Raw genomic sequence first — 15,970 nt, forward strand, 5'->3', positions numbered from 1 at the left:
GCGAATATAGAGAAACAAGGGAGAAAGTACGTGGTATCCTCCAAGCGCAAATAATGGGATTCCATCTTGGATAATATATAAACGGGAGAGTGGAAACGGAGTGGAGAGACAAGGCGATTGAAAAAAATGTGAAATAGCCGTTCGGCACCGAATAAAGCTGAGCCTGATTAATCCAGCAAACGCTACTCTGTAGAAACAGGTGTTTAGTCGGGTCTTCGCCCACTTAGCACCGGACAAGCACACGGGAAGGCCATGCGGTATACGGCATTATTGGCGGTGATTCCTCCTATTGCATGGCGGAAAGTCCGCAGCATTGACGGATCCAGTGGGGCGGGAAGAGGAACGGCGAAAAAGCAGCGGCATTGGCTTCGGCAGTGTGACGGCAAGGCCGGAACTGTTCGTCGATTTTATTAGTAATTGAACCGAATCTCGAAGCTAGGGATATCGTTGGTCCCGCTCGTGAACAGGTTTGTCATGCGTTTGGAAAGGCGAATATAACATTGCAAAGGAGAGTTACTCCGTACTAACAGTGTTTTGCTGATGCGTGGATATTGAGTTCATGGTGATGCCGAAGGTGCTGCCGAAAGAAAGATACCTCATAACTAACTGGATATCTGACACCCTGAGACATTCGATTTCGACGCCATGCATAGAAATACGAGGGGGTTGTGATTCAAAGATGACTGATGCCGTAAGATTACTTCTTGGTCGAGACGTGCTGGCGTATATGATCACGGCGTAGGTTGTTGATCCCCGTTACAAAAGGAATTATCTGCACCCGTTCTAAGCGGTCGATGCTTGCAGTGTTATCGTCACTTGGAAGCGGAGTGTGAAGTGTCGAATCCTGATATCTACAACAGTCCTCTATATATCTCTATATGTCGTATATACCATGAGCTACTTGTCATACCGAGGATTCGGGGGAGATTTGTTTACCTGCGATTTAATTTTTGCCATCCCGCCAAATCAACGAGCTCCCATAAAAAATGATAAAAATTTCCATAGCTTCTGGTTAAAGAGTATACACCAGTCCGGGGGCCTTATGTTCCGAAGGATACGAAAAGGAAACCTAAAGTAGACTAGGCAATGTTGCTCTAAGGAGGCTTCGAAGCGCAGGTGTCCTAGAAAGAGAAGTAATAAAATGGATCAGTAGGGAGTGTCGAAACATTGTGGCACATTGTTACTAACGAATGTCTTCAAGCACTTCAGCTGCATCAGAGTATTCACCACGCCAGCACTTGGTAGTCACCGCACCTATAGTCCATCCCGAGGTATCTGGGAAGGTACCTGCAGTATACAGCTTAATAACTTCGTCATCTGTTCGCTCTTTGTATGGGTCTTCAGCTGTAACGAGGCTGTATATCACACTACCAAATGCAAATATGTCATCCTGAATGGTATATTGGTAGCTTTCGTACTTATACTCATCAAAGCTGGGCGGCCGGTATCTAGTTTTGTTGTACACATTGGATACCCTAACTCCGTCCATTGAGCTCGAGGCAAAGTCGGCTAGGACTACATCGAGCGTATCGGTGACCAGTATGTTGGGCGACCGTAGGTCGCAGTGGACGACGCCCTTGCTGTGTACAAAAACTAGACCTTCTGCGATCTGCTCGGCCCATTTAAGGTACGGTATCTTGGATTCGATTTTATGTCTTGCTTGGTCTATGCAGCCAAGCTGGTAATATTCCATCTCAAATGTGTGGCTTAGAGGACGGATATATCTTGCAATTCGTGGATGTGCTCCCAATCTCTCATATACCTGCCGCTCAAAAGTAACCTCGTGTCTAGCCTCAGGGAAGGGCTGTTTGATAACCGTCAGCCTTTCGGTCTTATCAATGGCGGCAGTTGCTTCCAACGCAATTCTCTCCATGCTGAGAGTAATAAACGAAGAATGGCAGCCAGTCAGTAGTTATACAGTAGTCAGATGGTGGTGATAGTGAGATCTTGTGCAATTTGATGGCTGAGAACTGTCCAGGCACCAATACAGACACGTGACTCTTGCAGGGCCCTGGCCCACAGTTAAGTTACCTATGTATACGGCGGTCTTGAGATATCAGTTACTATGCAAATCTGGTTTACCCATTCCATTATTAAGTCTCAGACTAATATCCAATGGGCATAACTAGCATTCAAACATACACGAGAAGAACCTATTCCTAGATTCATCAATATATGGCTCTCTCTCGTTGTGTTCCTATTGGATATTGGCAAATAGCCGTGTTGTACCAAGCCATAGAATAAAAATACTGTATTTACTCCGTATATATCAATATGGATTAGTTCTATTATTATATTAGGGTGCTTATGAATATGTGGATAATTAACATATTGGGAAAGAGGATTAACTAAGTAATTAGGATTTCTTGTTTATACAAGGGGCCGCGTGGCCTAATGGTTAGGGCGTCGGATTTCGGTTCTCCTTGAAAGCAAGGGTGTATACCTCCGAAGGATGTGCGTTCGAATCGCATCGTGGTCGTATCAATTCTTTTTTTTTTCCCTTATTTCTCAATCAAGAGGATTGCTAATTAATTAATCTAAAAATATAATGTAATATTTATATCGTGGGCTTTTATTTTTATAAATAAAATTAAAAATATGATAGGCTGGGAATTGAAATTGACATCTGAGGAGTTAAAAATCACAACTTGTGCAAGTTGAAGGTATTCCTTTAGGGCTGCTGAGCCGTCGCTCTTTGAATGTAAAGCCCCAGCTGTAGGCACTTCAGGCAAGTTACATGGACGTCTTTGCGTCTACTCGAGCTCCAAAGCCCATGTCAGGATCATGAGTTGCTTCGGCATACATTCGTGCTCGACCAACTCCCGTCTTTGGGTTCGGACATGGGTCGGGGACAGGCAGTCCATCAGTGCCGATATCACCTTCAAAGTAGCCCACTCGTTTGCAATTTTCAAACAGGTGCTTGGGATCCGCACGGCATATCATGAGGGAATATGTGAAGCGTATATATACACACATGGTGTTGTCAACAAACTGTTAGCTTAGAAGGGAGATGTCAATAAAGTCGGGAGGGCATTCAGTACTTTGTGTTAGGTGTAAATACTTGTTATTCTTTCTGCTCTCAAATCTGTTATGCTGTATAAACTCCCTAGAAAGAGAGAAAAGCTCGTCTATTTATGTGTGGTGAGGGGGAGGGGGCTATAATACATTACCCCCTGCTAAATGGCATGTCTAATCCACTGAACCCCTGGCTATTCTGTTCTTTTGGCACATGCATATGCGCCTCCTGTGATATATCTGTGATATATCTTCTCAATGGCTTTCTCGTGAGTCATAGCAGGGGGAGGGAATGCTTGCCCTTGGTTGCCTATTTCCAGAATGCTGGGTGGAGGCTGCGAGGCCAGCAAGTGTGTCCAGATGAGTTGCAACTTGCTGTCTATCATTTTCCTAGTTTATACTGACAAGTTAAGGAAAAACAGGAAGAAAAATCTGAGAGAAAACCGAACCCCATACGCTATGCAAAAGAGCAAAAACTGCTAGTCTCAAGTTACATTGCTTGAGGTATTAGACTAGCATGAGTACACACAGGAGATAGCCACGGCAACTTCAGAGAAGTTCTTCACATGTCCAGTCCTCGTACCTAGAAATGATGTTAGATCGACATCATTTGGATGATATCCTATGGAAGTACTAACCATCCGTCTGGAAGATACCTCCTGATAATTAGTGGGATTTTCTTCTGATTGAGCTCTTTAAGAGCAATTTGGAGTGGATCGGTCTCGCCCTCCAAATCGACAAGGATAGGAGCATTCATGCTGTTCACCGTGCATTAGTAAGTAATTTACCAAGAGGCGCTTTTCCCTAGAGCTTCAGTAGCTCACCTAATCTGTAGCGCACGGGTGCCTAGTACTCTGGCCCGTTCATACTTGGTCATGTATGGTGTTGTTGTCCGCTGATCATTGGCAACTTTCTTCTCACGTTGCTGCAGTATTGTTTTCCCTTGTCCCTGGCCAGAGGAGGCATTTGGGTCGCCGTTCTCTCCGTTGGTAGTGACAGGCTGTCCATCACCGTTCAGCACCGCATAACCTTCTTCTTGCTGGTCATCCACCGCATAGTCATCAACCGCAGTATCATCATAGAAGTCTTCAGCTGGCTCATAGTCGAGGCTAGGGAGGTATTAGCCCGGGTCCGCGCATGAAATTTGCGATAGGGTTGATGGGGTTGGCTTACCCAGTCTCCTCGCGGTCGTCATGGTCATCTCCGCCAAAGTCAGACATCTTGAAGGTATCAGCAGGAAAATATGGATGCGAGAAGTACAAACGAGCTATTTATATAGCTTGGACTGTGCGATCCTTTCCTTGCGCGCGGTGTTGATGGTGTTTCTCCCTTTCTGCGACGTCGAGAGGAAGAAGATGGGAAAAAAAATAAAAATGCTTGGCATGCCAAGATTTCAACACCTTAAATCAATTTTTGATAGAACGAGAAAAACACACAAAGCGAAGAAGCCAAAACCATCAACGCTACAACGTCCGGCTTGGGGGCCTTCTTGAGGAAAGGAGGCTTATTTCTGGTTCTGATGAACTTAGCTGGGCGTATGGTCTCTGCCATGCTGTGTTTCTAGCTATCTTCACGGTGGAAATGCCTGCGTTTTGAGACAATCCATAATGACCGCAACCAAACGAAAGGCAGCCGAGGAAGCTCGGAGGCAGCTGAAGAGGATACATCTATCTGAACCGGCAGGTATGCTACCACCGCCGCATTATGGCTGTGGAATTCAACCGTTAACGCTGTCAGGCCAAGATGAAATACACGATTCCGACGCCAATTGTGATTCCTCTTCCGTCGTTGACGAGATGGTATGCTCGGATGATGAACTGCATGCGACACCATTGACGCCCTTTTCACCTGCTTCCTCGAAATACCCATCTGAGCTGAAGACTCACCTCTGTCCTTACTCCGGCTGTGACAAGGCTTTCAACCGCCCGGCGCGGCTTACTGAGCATATACGTTCGCATACCAACGACCGGATCTTCGCCTGTACCTACGAAGGATGCGAAAAGAGCTTTCTTCGAGCCTCTCATCTCAATCATCATATCAAGAGCGCGCATACCCTTATAAGAGACTATGTATGTGAGCGTGAAGGGTGCGGAAAGGCGTTCGCTACAGGGTCAAGGCTTAGGAGGCACCTTGCAGCCCATGAAGGGCGGGATAAATACACATGCACTGAAATAGCAGAAGGGAGTGGGAAACAGTGCGGAGAGTCATTCAGGAAACATTCCACTTTGTTGAAGCATGTCATGACCGCTCACCTGAAGAAGAGGCCGTTTCCCTGCCAAGCTACACTTGATTCAGGTGAGACTTGTACTGCTGCATTTGATACGGCAGGCCACCTGAAGGCCCACGAAAGCAGGGTACATGGAGAGGCACGGTTTACTTGCACGGAGTGCATTGGCAATGCAGGGAATGAAGAAGGAACGGGAGAGGGAAAGGCATATAACTTCGCAACCTATGCCCTGCTACAATCACACATGCGCTCCGTACATCCTCCGACCTGTCCTAGCTGTGCCCATATATGCTCGTCGGCAAAGGCCCTACGTCGGCACATGGAGATTTCTCATGGGACAGTGTCTGTGGAGGATCGTCGGACCTATCCCTGTCAGCACCCAGGGTGTGAACGCAGTTTTACGAAAAAAGGCAATCTCAACGTCCATGTCAAGACGGTGCACGAGGGCGAGAAGCGCTTTGCCTGCGGCGAGACCGACCTCTCCACGTCTAAGAAAGTGGGCGGGTGGAATGGGATGGATGCTTGCGGGAAGAGGTATGGAAGTAAGCTTGCTCTGGAAGAACATGTGAGGACAGCACATATGGGATTTCGGAATGCGAGGGCCGAGAGGAAGGCCAGAGCTGGTACTCTTACGGCTACCAACACATTGGAATCTGGGTCAAAGCGTACTGGCCCATCTAACGTCGCTCTGCTTACAGGCCAAGGGTACGCTGAGGAGTCAGGTAATCGGCATATACCGTGTCTACTAGCTGAGTGCGAGCATAGATTCTACCGGGACTATGATCTCTGGCTGCACATGGACGCAAAACACGGAATGGATGAGAATGAAATCCAGCTTCTTTTTATGCAGCGAGCCATGCAGGGCGGGAACGAGAGCTTTGACAGACCTTCATTCCAGTATGAGATGGACACGATTGGGATGGGCGTCGACGAGATTGGCGCTACTACTGGTGGTGGTGGTAGTGGCAGCAGCGGCCTTATCGACGATCTGGAGGGCAGATATACATATTTGCGACCCGATGCTAGTGTCGATGAGATCATGGCAAGCCACGACGATGTCCAGGAACGGGGCAAGGACGATCGTTCAGGCGGGTTGGGCGACCTTGTTGACCCGCTTCTGACGTACACTTGCCTGGAGTCGTGAGAGAAACAGTACTCCGTATATCGGCTACGCGAGTCCACCCTCCCCCAAGTACGGGGTGTATATATCTCTGGGGACCTGTCCCGTCCAACCCATGTAATAATACTCCGTACGGTATAGTCGCATGCTATGCTTTGTTGTCAAGGAGGAGCCTGGCCTAGCTCGGAAGGCTGATCGATAGAAGAAGGTTTTGTCCTTATATATAATGGCGATATAATGAGAAATGAATAAAGCGAATAATGACTATGATTCAATGGGTTCGTTCAATGGAAAGAGATAGCAGCGTATCGGTCTGTCATCATTCTTGCAGTTGCCACGATGCAAACAGCCGATCAATTGTTTGCTTTCTTCCTTGCTTCCTTGCTTCCCTTGGTTACTCGATTCCTTATTAATATTGATTGTAAGGTTGAAGATCTCGTCTTTGCTTCTTCCATCGTGTTGGTACCGACCGATGCCACAAGGATCGACATCGAGAAGCCACAAGGAGAGATTACCTACGTAATCAGCACCGACAATGAAATGCTAAAAGATCATCATCATAGCTCTTGTATCTTTCTTGCGTACTCCGCCGTCTTTGTCATATCATGATAGTTATCTGCACAAACTCTTCACCGACGTTTCGTCTTTGTTTCGACCCCTCCGTTTTTCCCCATCCAGTTGGCCTTTGGGCCGTGGGGAAGGCCATTCGACCAGGGAGAGAGGGAGAGAGAGAGGGAGAGAGCGTCGATCGAACGTATCGCATTCTAGCCCTTTCGGGACGACATTTCAACTGGTACGAAGACAAATTCCACGCGATTTGCATCGACGGCTGTCGCACATGCATCCGCCTGTATAACACTGGTTAGCCAATGTCATCCCCATCGAGCACAACGTTGAGCTCTTTGGCCGGACGGGGTCGGACCCTGCTCGAGCATGGGTATGGATACCCTGATGGCAATTGGCTGCTAAGCTCCATCTGGAGTTAGTTCACTAAGGCCGGGTCTGTCAGATCCAGTCCAATTGCTGGTTAAACCGGCGGTCTAGGCGGGAGTTGGGCCAAAAGCGCACAGGGAGATAATCCATAGACAGAGCAGAGTTGAGAACGCGTCACCAGGCTCGCGATCGCACGCCTTCCCACATGCCATGGATGTGTGTGTGTGTGTGCGTGTGTGTGATATTTATGGCACACACCACCGATGTGGAATACTATGGAATATGGAAGGATCAGGTGTTTCAACCCGGAGAAGGGCTGGAGGCGCTGGGGAAAAGGTGGACCAGCCAGCGCACTCTTAACTAGCACGCTAACCAACTGGGCGCTTTAGACTTATATATAAAGTGGATAGGTGGCTTTCTCGTCATGAAGTACGGAGTATTGAGCAAGAAAACTCGCTCTCAGGGTTGCCATCTTTAATTCTCCCTCGTACGGAGCAGTCAATCAGAGGTGAGAGCCGTCCGCCCCCTTGACCCAGCCAGAGAACGCAGTGCAGGGGGGAAGGGAGGGCCAGTTCGACAATCATGCCATGAACTCGTTCGGTGCAGCGCCAGTGCCAGCGCCAGAGCTGGTTGCGATGCCAGAGCGGGCGGTGCTCCCTATCCGTCTTTGGGCAATTTTCTTATTCTTCTTTTCTTTTCCTTGTCTGACTGCGAGCTGTACGACGCTGTTCCGGGTCAGGGTGCTGTTGAGCGCGGTCTGAGACATGGTTTCTGCTCGCCGTCCTAGCTAAGAAGATATCATTCTCGCTTGACCTTGACCTTGACCTGCGTGTGTTTCTTTCCTTTTTCCTCCCAGGTGATGATTGAGTTTTGTAGTTAAGCCAGCATATCAGCATATGTACGGAGTCTGTACTTATAGGTTAGTTATCAGAGTTAGCGCCTGCGGGACCAAGGGAAGAGGCAGAGCAGAGCGAGGGCGCCCAGGCGACCTACCTTGCTCGCCCTGCGCTGCTGCTAGCCCTGTACTCTCCTTAGCACTTATAGTGTGAACGAGAGTGTGGCTGGCGGTGGAGGCGGCGGCGGAACCAGCGGAGGAAGAGACCCTCTCGCTGCCTCTCTCGCGCGCGCCCCCGGACAGGCGTTAAGAAGCTGACAAGGCAAGGGCCCCGTATCCTCGCTCGTCCTGCGGAGCCAGAAGCGTAATTCGGCCGGCTCAGCTGCACGGCGTCAAGTGTATCCTGCCTGTAATACAGGGTTGGTCTGCGGTGCGGCCGGCGCTGGGTTGGGCGTGACGGGCGACTTTTGAGGCCAGTCTGGGCTGTCTTCCCTTTTCGGCCACTCCTCCAAACCTCATCTTCATCTTCATCTTCTTCTTCTTCTTCCACTTTTCACCAACCTCCATCTCTCGGCCTCAAGCAACCCAACCGCCCCGACCGACGCTGGCTTGGATCAGCCGACGCTAGGCTCAAGAGCTCGCTGCGACCTTATTTACTTAAGCTCAAGCGCTAGTTTAACTATTATTTTACCGTCATCACCTGGGCCTGCGCTGCTTGCTGTCAAAATAACTAACTCCGGCTGCGCCATGGATCACACTCTCCTGTAGACACAGAGCACCAGACCAACGAGCCCTTTCCACAGCGCCCTTTTGGCCCTCTCACCTCCTATCCTGCCCGGAGGAGACCTCTCTCTCCTCCTCCTGCTGCTGCTGCTTCGTCTGTTTCGTCGCAAGTCGTGGGAGAAATTAGTTATCTCTCGAGCTCTCTTCTCTCCCGGCGCTTCCACAACTCCCCGTCCTAACCGCCCGCTTCCCTCTTCGCTTTTATTTACACATGGCTGCTGAACGAAGCCCATAGACACCACCTCTTCTGGCAGTTTTCAGTTGCCACGCCGGGCGGCTCTCTTGCTCGCTAGAAAGGTTCTTACCTCACCGCGGACTTTCAATTGCTCACACCATGGGGCGCTTAAGAGGTCGGTTGTACTATTTTCGCTCTGCTCGGCCAAGGCCACCCAGATACCACATTCTTCTGGCAGCCAGCTAACTCCCTTCATAGTCCCGTCGTTTCTTTCCTCTCGTCCCGATGGCCCGAAGGGTAAAACTGCTGCAGCATCAGTGTCCTTCTCCTCGCCAGACCTTCCTGGAGCCTTAGCCCAAGCACCCTCGAACAAGCCCCCAGCAGCTGGGGCTGGACCGGCTCCGGATCAGGAGCAACAGACATCTACCTCCCCGTTCATGAGACGCACACGCAGGTTAAGCAGGCCTATAGCCTCTCTCTGGGCTCAGAAGTCCGCACAGAGTGAGAGTGATGACCGGAATCAAAGCCAGAGCCAGAGTCAAAGTCAGAGTCAGAGCCAAAGCCAGAGCGAGAGCCAGACAGCGCCTTCCTCGCCTCCATATGATGCAGAGCCCCTCGTTGTCCCGGAGCTGGAGCCTGTCTTCGCCTACTTGAATAACCAGGCAAACAAGCTATACCAAGAGGGATATTTCCTGAAGCTTAATGATTTGGATACCCGTATGCTTTTCACCTTCCCCTCCCTCACCCCAATTATAAAGGCCTGATATACTAATTCCTCCCTATAGAAGGACGCGCATGCACTGATAGGCAGTGGGTGGAGTGCTTTGGACAGCTGGTCGGAACAGTGCTTTCAATTTGGAACGCATCTGCACTAGATACGGCCGGGGGACAGGCAAATGCATCTCCCAGCTTCATCAATTTGGCTGATGCTACTATCAAAATGGTGAGATGTTTACTTCCTATTACTCAACCGGGAATGACCGGCTAACGGGCTAGTAGATGGAAACACTCCCTACCAACAATGAAACCAATCAGCCCCTACAGAATGTTGTCAGCATCAGCACGGCGGGGAAGAATAGGTATCTTCTCCATTTTGATTCATTGCATTCTCTCACTCAGTGGACGGCCGCAATGCGATTGACTGTATTCGAAAACTCGCTTCTCCATGAATCTTACACCGGCGCCCTTATTGCTGGTAAGGGCAAGTATCTCAACGGAATAAAACTTGTCCTTGAGAAGACAACTTTCAAATATGAGGATTGGGCCAGAGTTCGATTTGGTGCTGGTACGCCCTGGAGAAGATGTTGGTGCGTCATCTCTCCTCCGGGAGAGAAAGAGATGCAACTGTACAACCGCTCTCTTAAGAAGAAATCCGCTTACGATCGAGCACCCACACCTCCCAAAGGGAACATCAAATTCTACGAGACAAGGAAGACTAGCAAGAAGGTAGCCCCCATCGCGACCATTTCCGACGCTTACTCTGCGTACGCCATATATCCACAGGCCCGGCCCCTCGTAGACCAGTCCACGCTTGTTAAGGTCGAAGGTCTGGTCACCATTGGAGAGAACACATCGGAGGGCTTCGTCTTTGTGCTCCCAGAAATGCACAATGCCGTCTCCGGATTCGAAACAATGATTCGCTGGTTATTCCCGGCCTATGATGCTTTCCGTCTTTACGGGCGCCCTAATCGTTTGCTGGCTGATACTGTTAGCCCCAACAGCTTGATGTTTGCTATGCCTAGTAATAAGCGCAGGGGGTACCTTGATATCCTTGATGTCTCCGCACTCATTCATACTCAGGGGAGTGACAGTTGGAGCGCCCGAGAATGGAGAAAGCAGCTGAAGGATGCAACATCACGTCGAATGACGTCAAATGCTGGCAGTAGTAGGACTAGCAGTGTATCAGGCCATCGTAGCGGGAAACGCAGCAGCCTACCTCAACGTACCGGCACGGTGCGTTTTGGTAGTGCGACAGTTGGGCCGAGGAATGGCGAGCCTAATAGCTCGTCCGATACTGTGGCTTCCAACTCACCAACAAAACCTGGAATATCCCATACCCGCTCAGAGTCTGATAATACTGGTCTTCCATCTGCCCGCCGTGGCCGCCGTAGTCCGCCATTTTTCGAGAACCATATCGGAGAAGACATTCCAGAACACCCACCCACACCACCCCCAGAACTCCCTCAAGCAGATGGACCCTCAGAAATTGATGGAACCGATAGCCGCAGCTCTCCCGACAGCGGCGCTTACATGGACAACAATCGCCCTGTTGACCGTCTGGAAATTATACAGAGCTTGGAGCCTAACCCACCCCCGCAGGGTGTGCCAGTATCACCTGCTTTCTCGCATGATCCTCGGGGGACGCCTCAGTTCAAACCCCAGCCATCTCCAGAGATTGGCCATGCTGCGAACCGTATGTCGGTTGGTACGCTAGATCAGTTGGTGGACATGAATAAGAAAAATGGCAACGCACATGGCCTCGCAGTCGCGGGTGCTACCGCTGCTTGGAACGCAGCCAAGGATAATAATAATAATAATGAGACCGATAGAGGAACGGGGCAACGAGCTGATCCCCGAGGTCCAACGCTTAACCGCCTTAACAGCATTGGTGCGTCTAGCTCGAATTACTCTCAGGGGAGCCCTATAACGCCTAGCGATACTACAAGCAACGTAAACGTCGGAGTCGATACCAACCTTACTGGTACACCAACTGAAGGACGGTCTCCGATAAAGCAGCAGGATGGCACTCAAAACCCACCATTGCATAAGCCAATTGCTCGCAAACCTGTTGCGACAGAAACTCCTATCGCGGAGACGGCGAGTGTGAGGACAGCGTCTACCCTGGGAAGCCTGAGAGATAACATCGATATGGATGCTCTAGACAGAATTATACGGCGGCCGCGCTCGCCTTCGCCTCCCCCACCACCCCAGCCGAAGTATACATTCAAACAAGAGCCCGCTATTCAAGATGATGGCAGCTCAATTGTGGCTCCATCATACGCAAGCTCGCATAAATCTTCCGCATCAGTCCGGTCTATCCAGTCTGTTCAGAAACCCAGGATGGGAAAGATGAAGGTCGTTGGCGACGCTATGCCAAAGACGGATGATCTTGTCATAGGTGACGCTCGTTATAAGCATCCTGCTGTTACTCCTGTGGAAGTGAGCTCTGATATTCCAGAAGTCGACTTTGGGCCCACACATACCTATAAACCTACCGCAAGACGACCCAGCACGTCTGATACTATGCTACTTCTGTCTTCTTCTCATCAGCGTAACCCTTCTGAAGGTACCCTCGCAACAAGAGGCAGAAGACTTTCGACTGGTCGTCTACTTGAGCACCTCAACCAGGAATCAAACGAGTCTCCGTCTCCACCACCGCCCACGCAGGAACGTGGACGCCGCCGCAGCGTTCTCTGGCAGCCAGGTATGGTCCAAGATAGTGGCCCTGTGACCCCCGGCCCGACGAGTATCTCAGCAGAACAGTTCGTTCACGACCGCGCTTCCAGATCACAGATCCATCTTCCAGTAATGCCGACTCGAGCTACACCCCCTCCACCCCGGCCGGCATCAGGAGATTGGTCTGCCTATATCCGCCACCAATCATCCGCCACTCATCTTCCTCAGCGTCCACACTCTCGAGGCCCAAGCGTCATGCTAGATATGCCAGCCCGCCCTTCGTCTCGCGGTGCAAATACCATACTTGACGTTCCCGCCCGGCCATCTTCTCGTGGTGCCAGTGTCATTCTCGGACCGCTTGATGCTCCTGCTCGTCCTTCTTCGCGGGGTGCTAACCGAATGTTAGCTCAACCAGATATTTCTGGTCATCTCTCTGCTCGAGAGCAAGAGCATGTAGCTCGTGTGACCGGATCTTCATTCCTTAACTTGAATAATAACCAGAGCCCACAATTTGGATCCGGACTTGTCAGCACTATTGATGCCCGGGAGCGTGAGAGGAAAGCTATGAAGGATGGTTTTAGTGGACAAGCAGTACAACAGGCCATTGCCCAGCGACAGTACCAGGCACAAGTACAAGCACAGGCTCAAGCTCAGGCACAGGCCCAGGCTCAGGCACAGGCCCAGGCTCAGGCACAGGCCCAGGCTCAGGCACAGGCCCAGGCTCAGTTCCAACTGCAGCAGCAATTCCAGCAGCCCTTGGGTACACCTCCTGGATATGCTGCATCCATGCAATTCCCATATCTCCCTCAACAGCAACCACAACAGCCACCACAGGCAGGCTATTATGCGCCACCTCAGGGTCAGCAATGGCAGCCTCAGTACCATGCATAGCCTGAACTCATGAACTACTGTTTTCTTCCCTCTCTTTTCTTTTCTATTTCGACCCTATCTCATTTTCGTCCATTTTCGTCCATTACACTGTCCCAGTAACTTAGAAGCCTACCCCCCTTGCCATTTTCCACAGTTATTGCCCTTCATTTTTTGTTTCCTCTTGTCGATAATGACCATGACCGCATCTCCATTTTCCAATCATATCCATTTGTCTACTCATCCTTCGTTACTTGTCCTTTTCTAACCAGATCCTCATTTTGGAACTTCCTTCTCGTCGTCATTTTTTTTACTCTCAAGTACACATCACCCATCACCTTGACCTGGTACGTAACGTTTCTTTTCTTTGTCCGCTTTGTTCACCATTTAGATCTCGGTTATCCTGAATCCCTCATATCAACGCTCACCTCTGTCTACCTATCTGGTCATTATGTTTCCTTTCTAGTTATGCATTAGGAGTTTGGTCTATTTATTGTATTTGTGCGTTTTTACCTCCCCAAATCTTATGCTTCCTCGCAGCTCATGCATGCATCACTATGATAAGTAGTACATACGCCACGATACGCATTGCATTGCATTCGTTTTGAAATGGGAACTGGAATCAGTGATAGATTGCTTACTGTTAGATTTTTCATCATGCAAAACAAAAATGGCATCAGGGAAGGTCTACGGAAAGCAAGGGTTATTACTAGATATAGTGTTTGGGACACTGATTTCAATTGTATCAGCCTTTTCTCCTCTCCTGACTGAACCATCTGTCGAATAAGCGTATCAAAAGTTTTTTTGCTCTAAAGATTCGACTCAAATGACGCCACCCCTACGTAGATCATATATGTAAGAAGGGGTGCCTGAAGGGTCATCGATCCACAAGGGGGTAAATATAGGGTAGAAAGACTGAAAGATTACGTAGAAAAGTTGCGCCAGGAAGATTGATAAAACTCGCTCAGAAGGAACCCCTTTAATCGTATTTACCAATCAATATATAGAACGCCAAAATCGATCATTCCCCTAGAACCAAAAAAAAAGCAAATGAAAAGACTAACCACCAAAAGGCAGATAGGCAAGAGTATGACAACGTGAAGGAACGGTATATAAATCAGCTCTTGTGCAACTTCTTAACCCTCAAGCTTCCTTCATAAAGCAAACGGTCGACAGCGGCTGCCACTGTCAATGTACCACCAATAACAGCACAGACACCAGTAAAGAACGCAGAGAGAGATTTTGGTCTAGTTTCGCGATTGATCACTTTCATGGGGGATATCTCATAATTGAACATGACAGATGGAATGCCGCCGCGAGAATGTTGGCGCTCTTTGTGTCCATCGGCGGAAGCATCTTCTGCATCGAGTGATCGTTGATGCGAAGTAACTGAATATTGATGGGTTTCAATACTTCCCTGGGAGCCAAAGAAGACCCCATGGTTGCCCAGAGGAATGTCCCTGTGGGCCTGGGAATGTGCCTCACTTGACAAGGTGGGATCCCATCCAAGTGGTAGGTATGACGTTGACACCACCTTGACAAAGTACAGGAAGTTGTATCGTACTTCATTAGTCTTGTGCTCGGATTTGTCAAGAGGGTTAATGGTATCCTGGTGTGTCCATTTCCATCGGCTATAGAGCTCTTCGGGAAGCTGGGGTCCAAACCGGAGCTTGTGTATGATATGGGTCATAGTATGTGGAACCGGGGTATGATAATAGTTGTCTAGATCGTGGGCATGGAAATTTCCTGCTGTCAAGCTACGGCCGGGAGCAATATGGAAGTTCCCTGCAACCTTGTTCACACGAAGAATTCCTTCAATGCGGCATCCTTCATGTCGTTGCTCGTCAATGCGCTGGGAGTAGCCTTCGTCGATACATTGGGCAACGTTCTCGCCGCGGCCAAAGGCCCAGTTCTTCTCCGCGTAGGCATCACGAACTTCATCACAAGTGTTGCAGCATCCTGGCTTCTTTGCGGTGGAGGGCGCAGGAACGCCGTAACAGTCTCCACAGTAGTTTGGGTCGAGGTGTGCGGGAGAGTCCTCTTTCTTATGTCTACATTGAATACCGGTTAGCAGTTGTTTACGGGATTGAGCAGAGCTTTATCAAATCTGAATTTGAGTAACTTACAGGGCCAATGCTGTCACGTCAATGACTCTTCCGCCTTCTGCTGCAGAGCTGAGGCGGACTTTGTTAACTCCATGATCCACATCTGTCTGGAGTTCACCTGATACGTCCATGACATCCAGGGTGAGCAGTTCACAGGGGAGGTTTGGAAAGGTCATATTCAGGTGGATTTCCATCCTCTCGCCTATAACTGGATGTTAACTTCCCTGCCATGACATCCATAAAGACATGATACCCACCTCTGCCCTTGTCAACGATCAGCTCAGGCTGAACGACGACTCGTCGATAATCTTTCCATTCGCCCCAAACCAGATATATAACAATAAGCAATGCAGCTATAGTAACCACTCCTCCCGATCTCGTCCGTATCCGCGCATCTTCAACAGTTTTCGCGAAAGCATCAAGGCGTGTGAATCGAGATTTGCCAGCCATATCGAGCGGTAGTGTCGCCTTGGGTCGAAATCAACCAATTGGCTCGTGGATTAGAAAGCAAAAT

At 49.5% G+C, this 15,970-nt stretch overlaps 6 protein-coding genes across 6 annotated transcripts; 3 read left to right on the plus strand and 3 right to left on the minus strand.

Moving 5' to 3' along the window:
- Positions 1-1,183: 1,183 nt before the first annotated feature.
- On the minus strand, positions 1,184-1,873 carry TRV_00890 (uncharacterized protein; the record flags this gene model as incomplete). The annotated part of the gene is made up of 1 exon (XM_003024923.1): positions 1,184-1,873. One exon carries the CDS (start codon positions 1,871-1,873, stop codon positions 1,184-1,186), a length of 690 nt encoding a protein of 229 aa, XP_003024969.1.
- A 1,764-nt stretch (positions 1,874-3,637) lies between these two features.
- TRV_00891 (uncharacterized protein) lies at positions 3,638-4,566 on the minus strand (the record flags this gene model as incomplete). Its single annotated transcript, XM_003024924.1, has 4 exons — positions 3,638-3,773; positions 3,885-4,124; positions 4,189-4,282; positions 4,452-4,566. The coding sequence occupies 4 exons, from the start codon at positions 4,564-4,566 to the stop codon at positions 3,638-3,640; spliced, it is 585 nt and encodes a 194-aa protein (XP_003024970.1).
- A 56-nt stretch (positions 4,567-4,622) lies between these two features.
- Positions 4,623-6,386, plus strand: TRV_00892 (C2H2 transcription factor (TFIIIA), putative; the record flags this gene model as incomplete). The annotated part of the gene is made up of 1 exon (XM_003024925.1): positions 4,623-6,386. The coding sequence occupies one exon, from the start codon at positions 4,623-4,625 to the stop codon at positions 6,384-6,386; it is 1,764 nt and encodes a 587-aa protein (XP_003024971.1).
- Positions 6,387-6,701: 315 nt separating this feature from the next.
- TRV_00893 (uncharacterized protein) lies at positions 6,702-6,971 on the plus strand (the record flags this gene model as incomplete). The annotated part of the gene is made up of 1 exon (XM_003024926.1): positions 6,702-6,971. One exon carries the CDS (start codon positions 6,702-6,704, stop codon positions 6,969-6,971), a length of 270 nt encoding a protein of 89 aa, XP_003024972.1.
- A 2,554-nt stretch (positions 6,972-9,525) lies between these two features.
- On the plus strand, positions 9,526-13,375 carry TRV_00894 (PH domain protein; the record flags this gene model as incomplete). The annotated part of the gene is made up of 3 exons (XM_003024927.1): positions 9,526-9,805; positions 9,874-10,031; positions 10,088-13,375. The coding sequence occupies 3 exons, from the start codon at positions 9,526-9,528 to the stop codon at positions 13,373-13,375; spliced, it is 3,726 nt and encodes a 1,241-aa protein (XP_003024973.1).
- A 1,093-nt stretch (positions 13,376-14,468) lies between these two features.
- On the minus strand, positions 14,469-15,906 carry TRV_00895 (uncharacterized protein; the record flags this gene model as incomplete). The annotated part of the gene is made up of 3 exons (XM_003024928.1): positions 14,469-15,402; positions 15,478-15,658; positions 15,714-15,906. The coding sequence occupies 3 exons, from the start codon at positions 15,904-15,906 to the stop codon at positions 14,469-14,471; spliced, it is 1,308 nt and encodes a 435-aa protein (XP_003024974.1).
- Between the last annotated feature and the right edge of the window lie 64 nt (positions 15,907-15,970).

Source organism: Trichophyton verrucosum (assembly GCF_000151505.1).
Source record: "Trichophyton verrucosum HKI 0517 chromosome Unknown contig00084_1.f1.exp, whole genome shotgun sequence".
NCBI classification, from domain to species: Eukaryota; Fungi; Ascomycota; class Eurotiomycetes; order Onygenales; family Arthrodermataceae; genus Trichophyton; species Trichophyton verrucosum.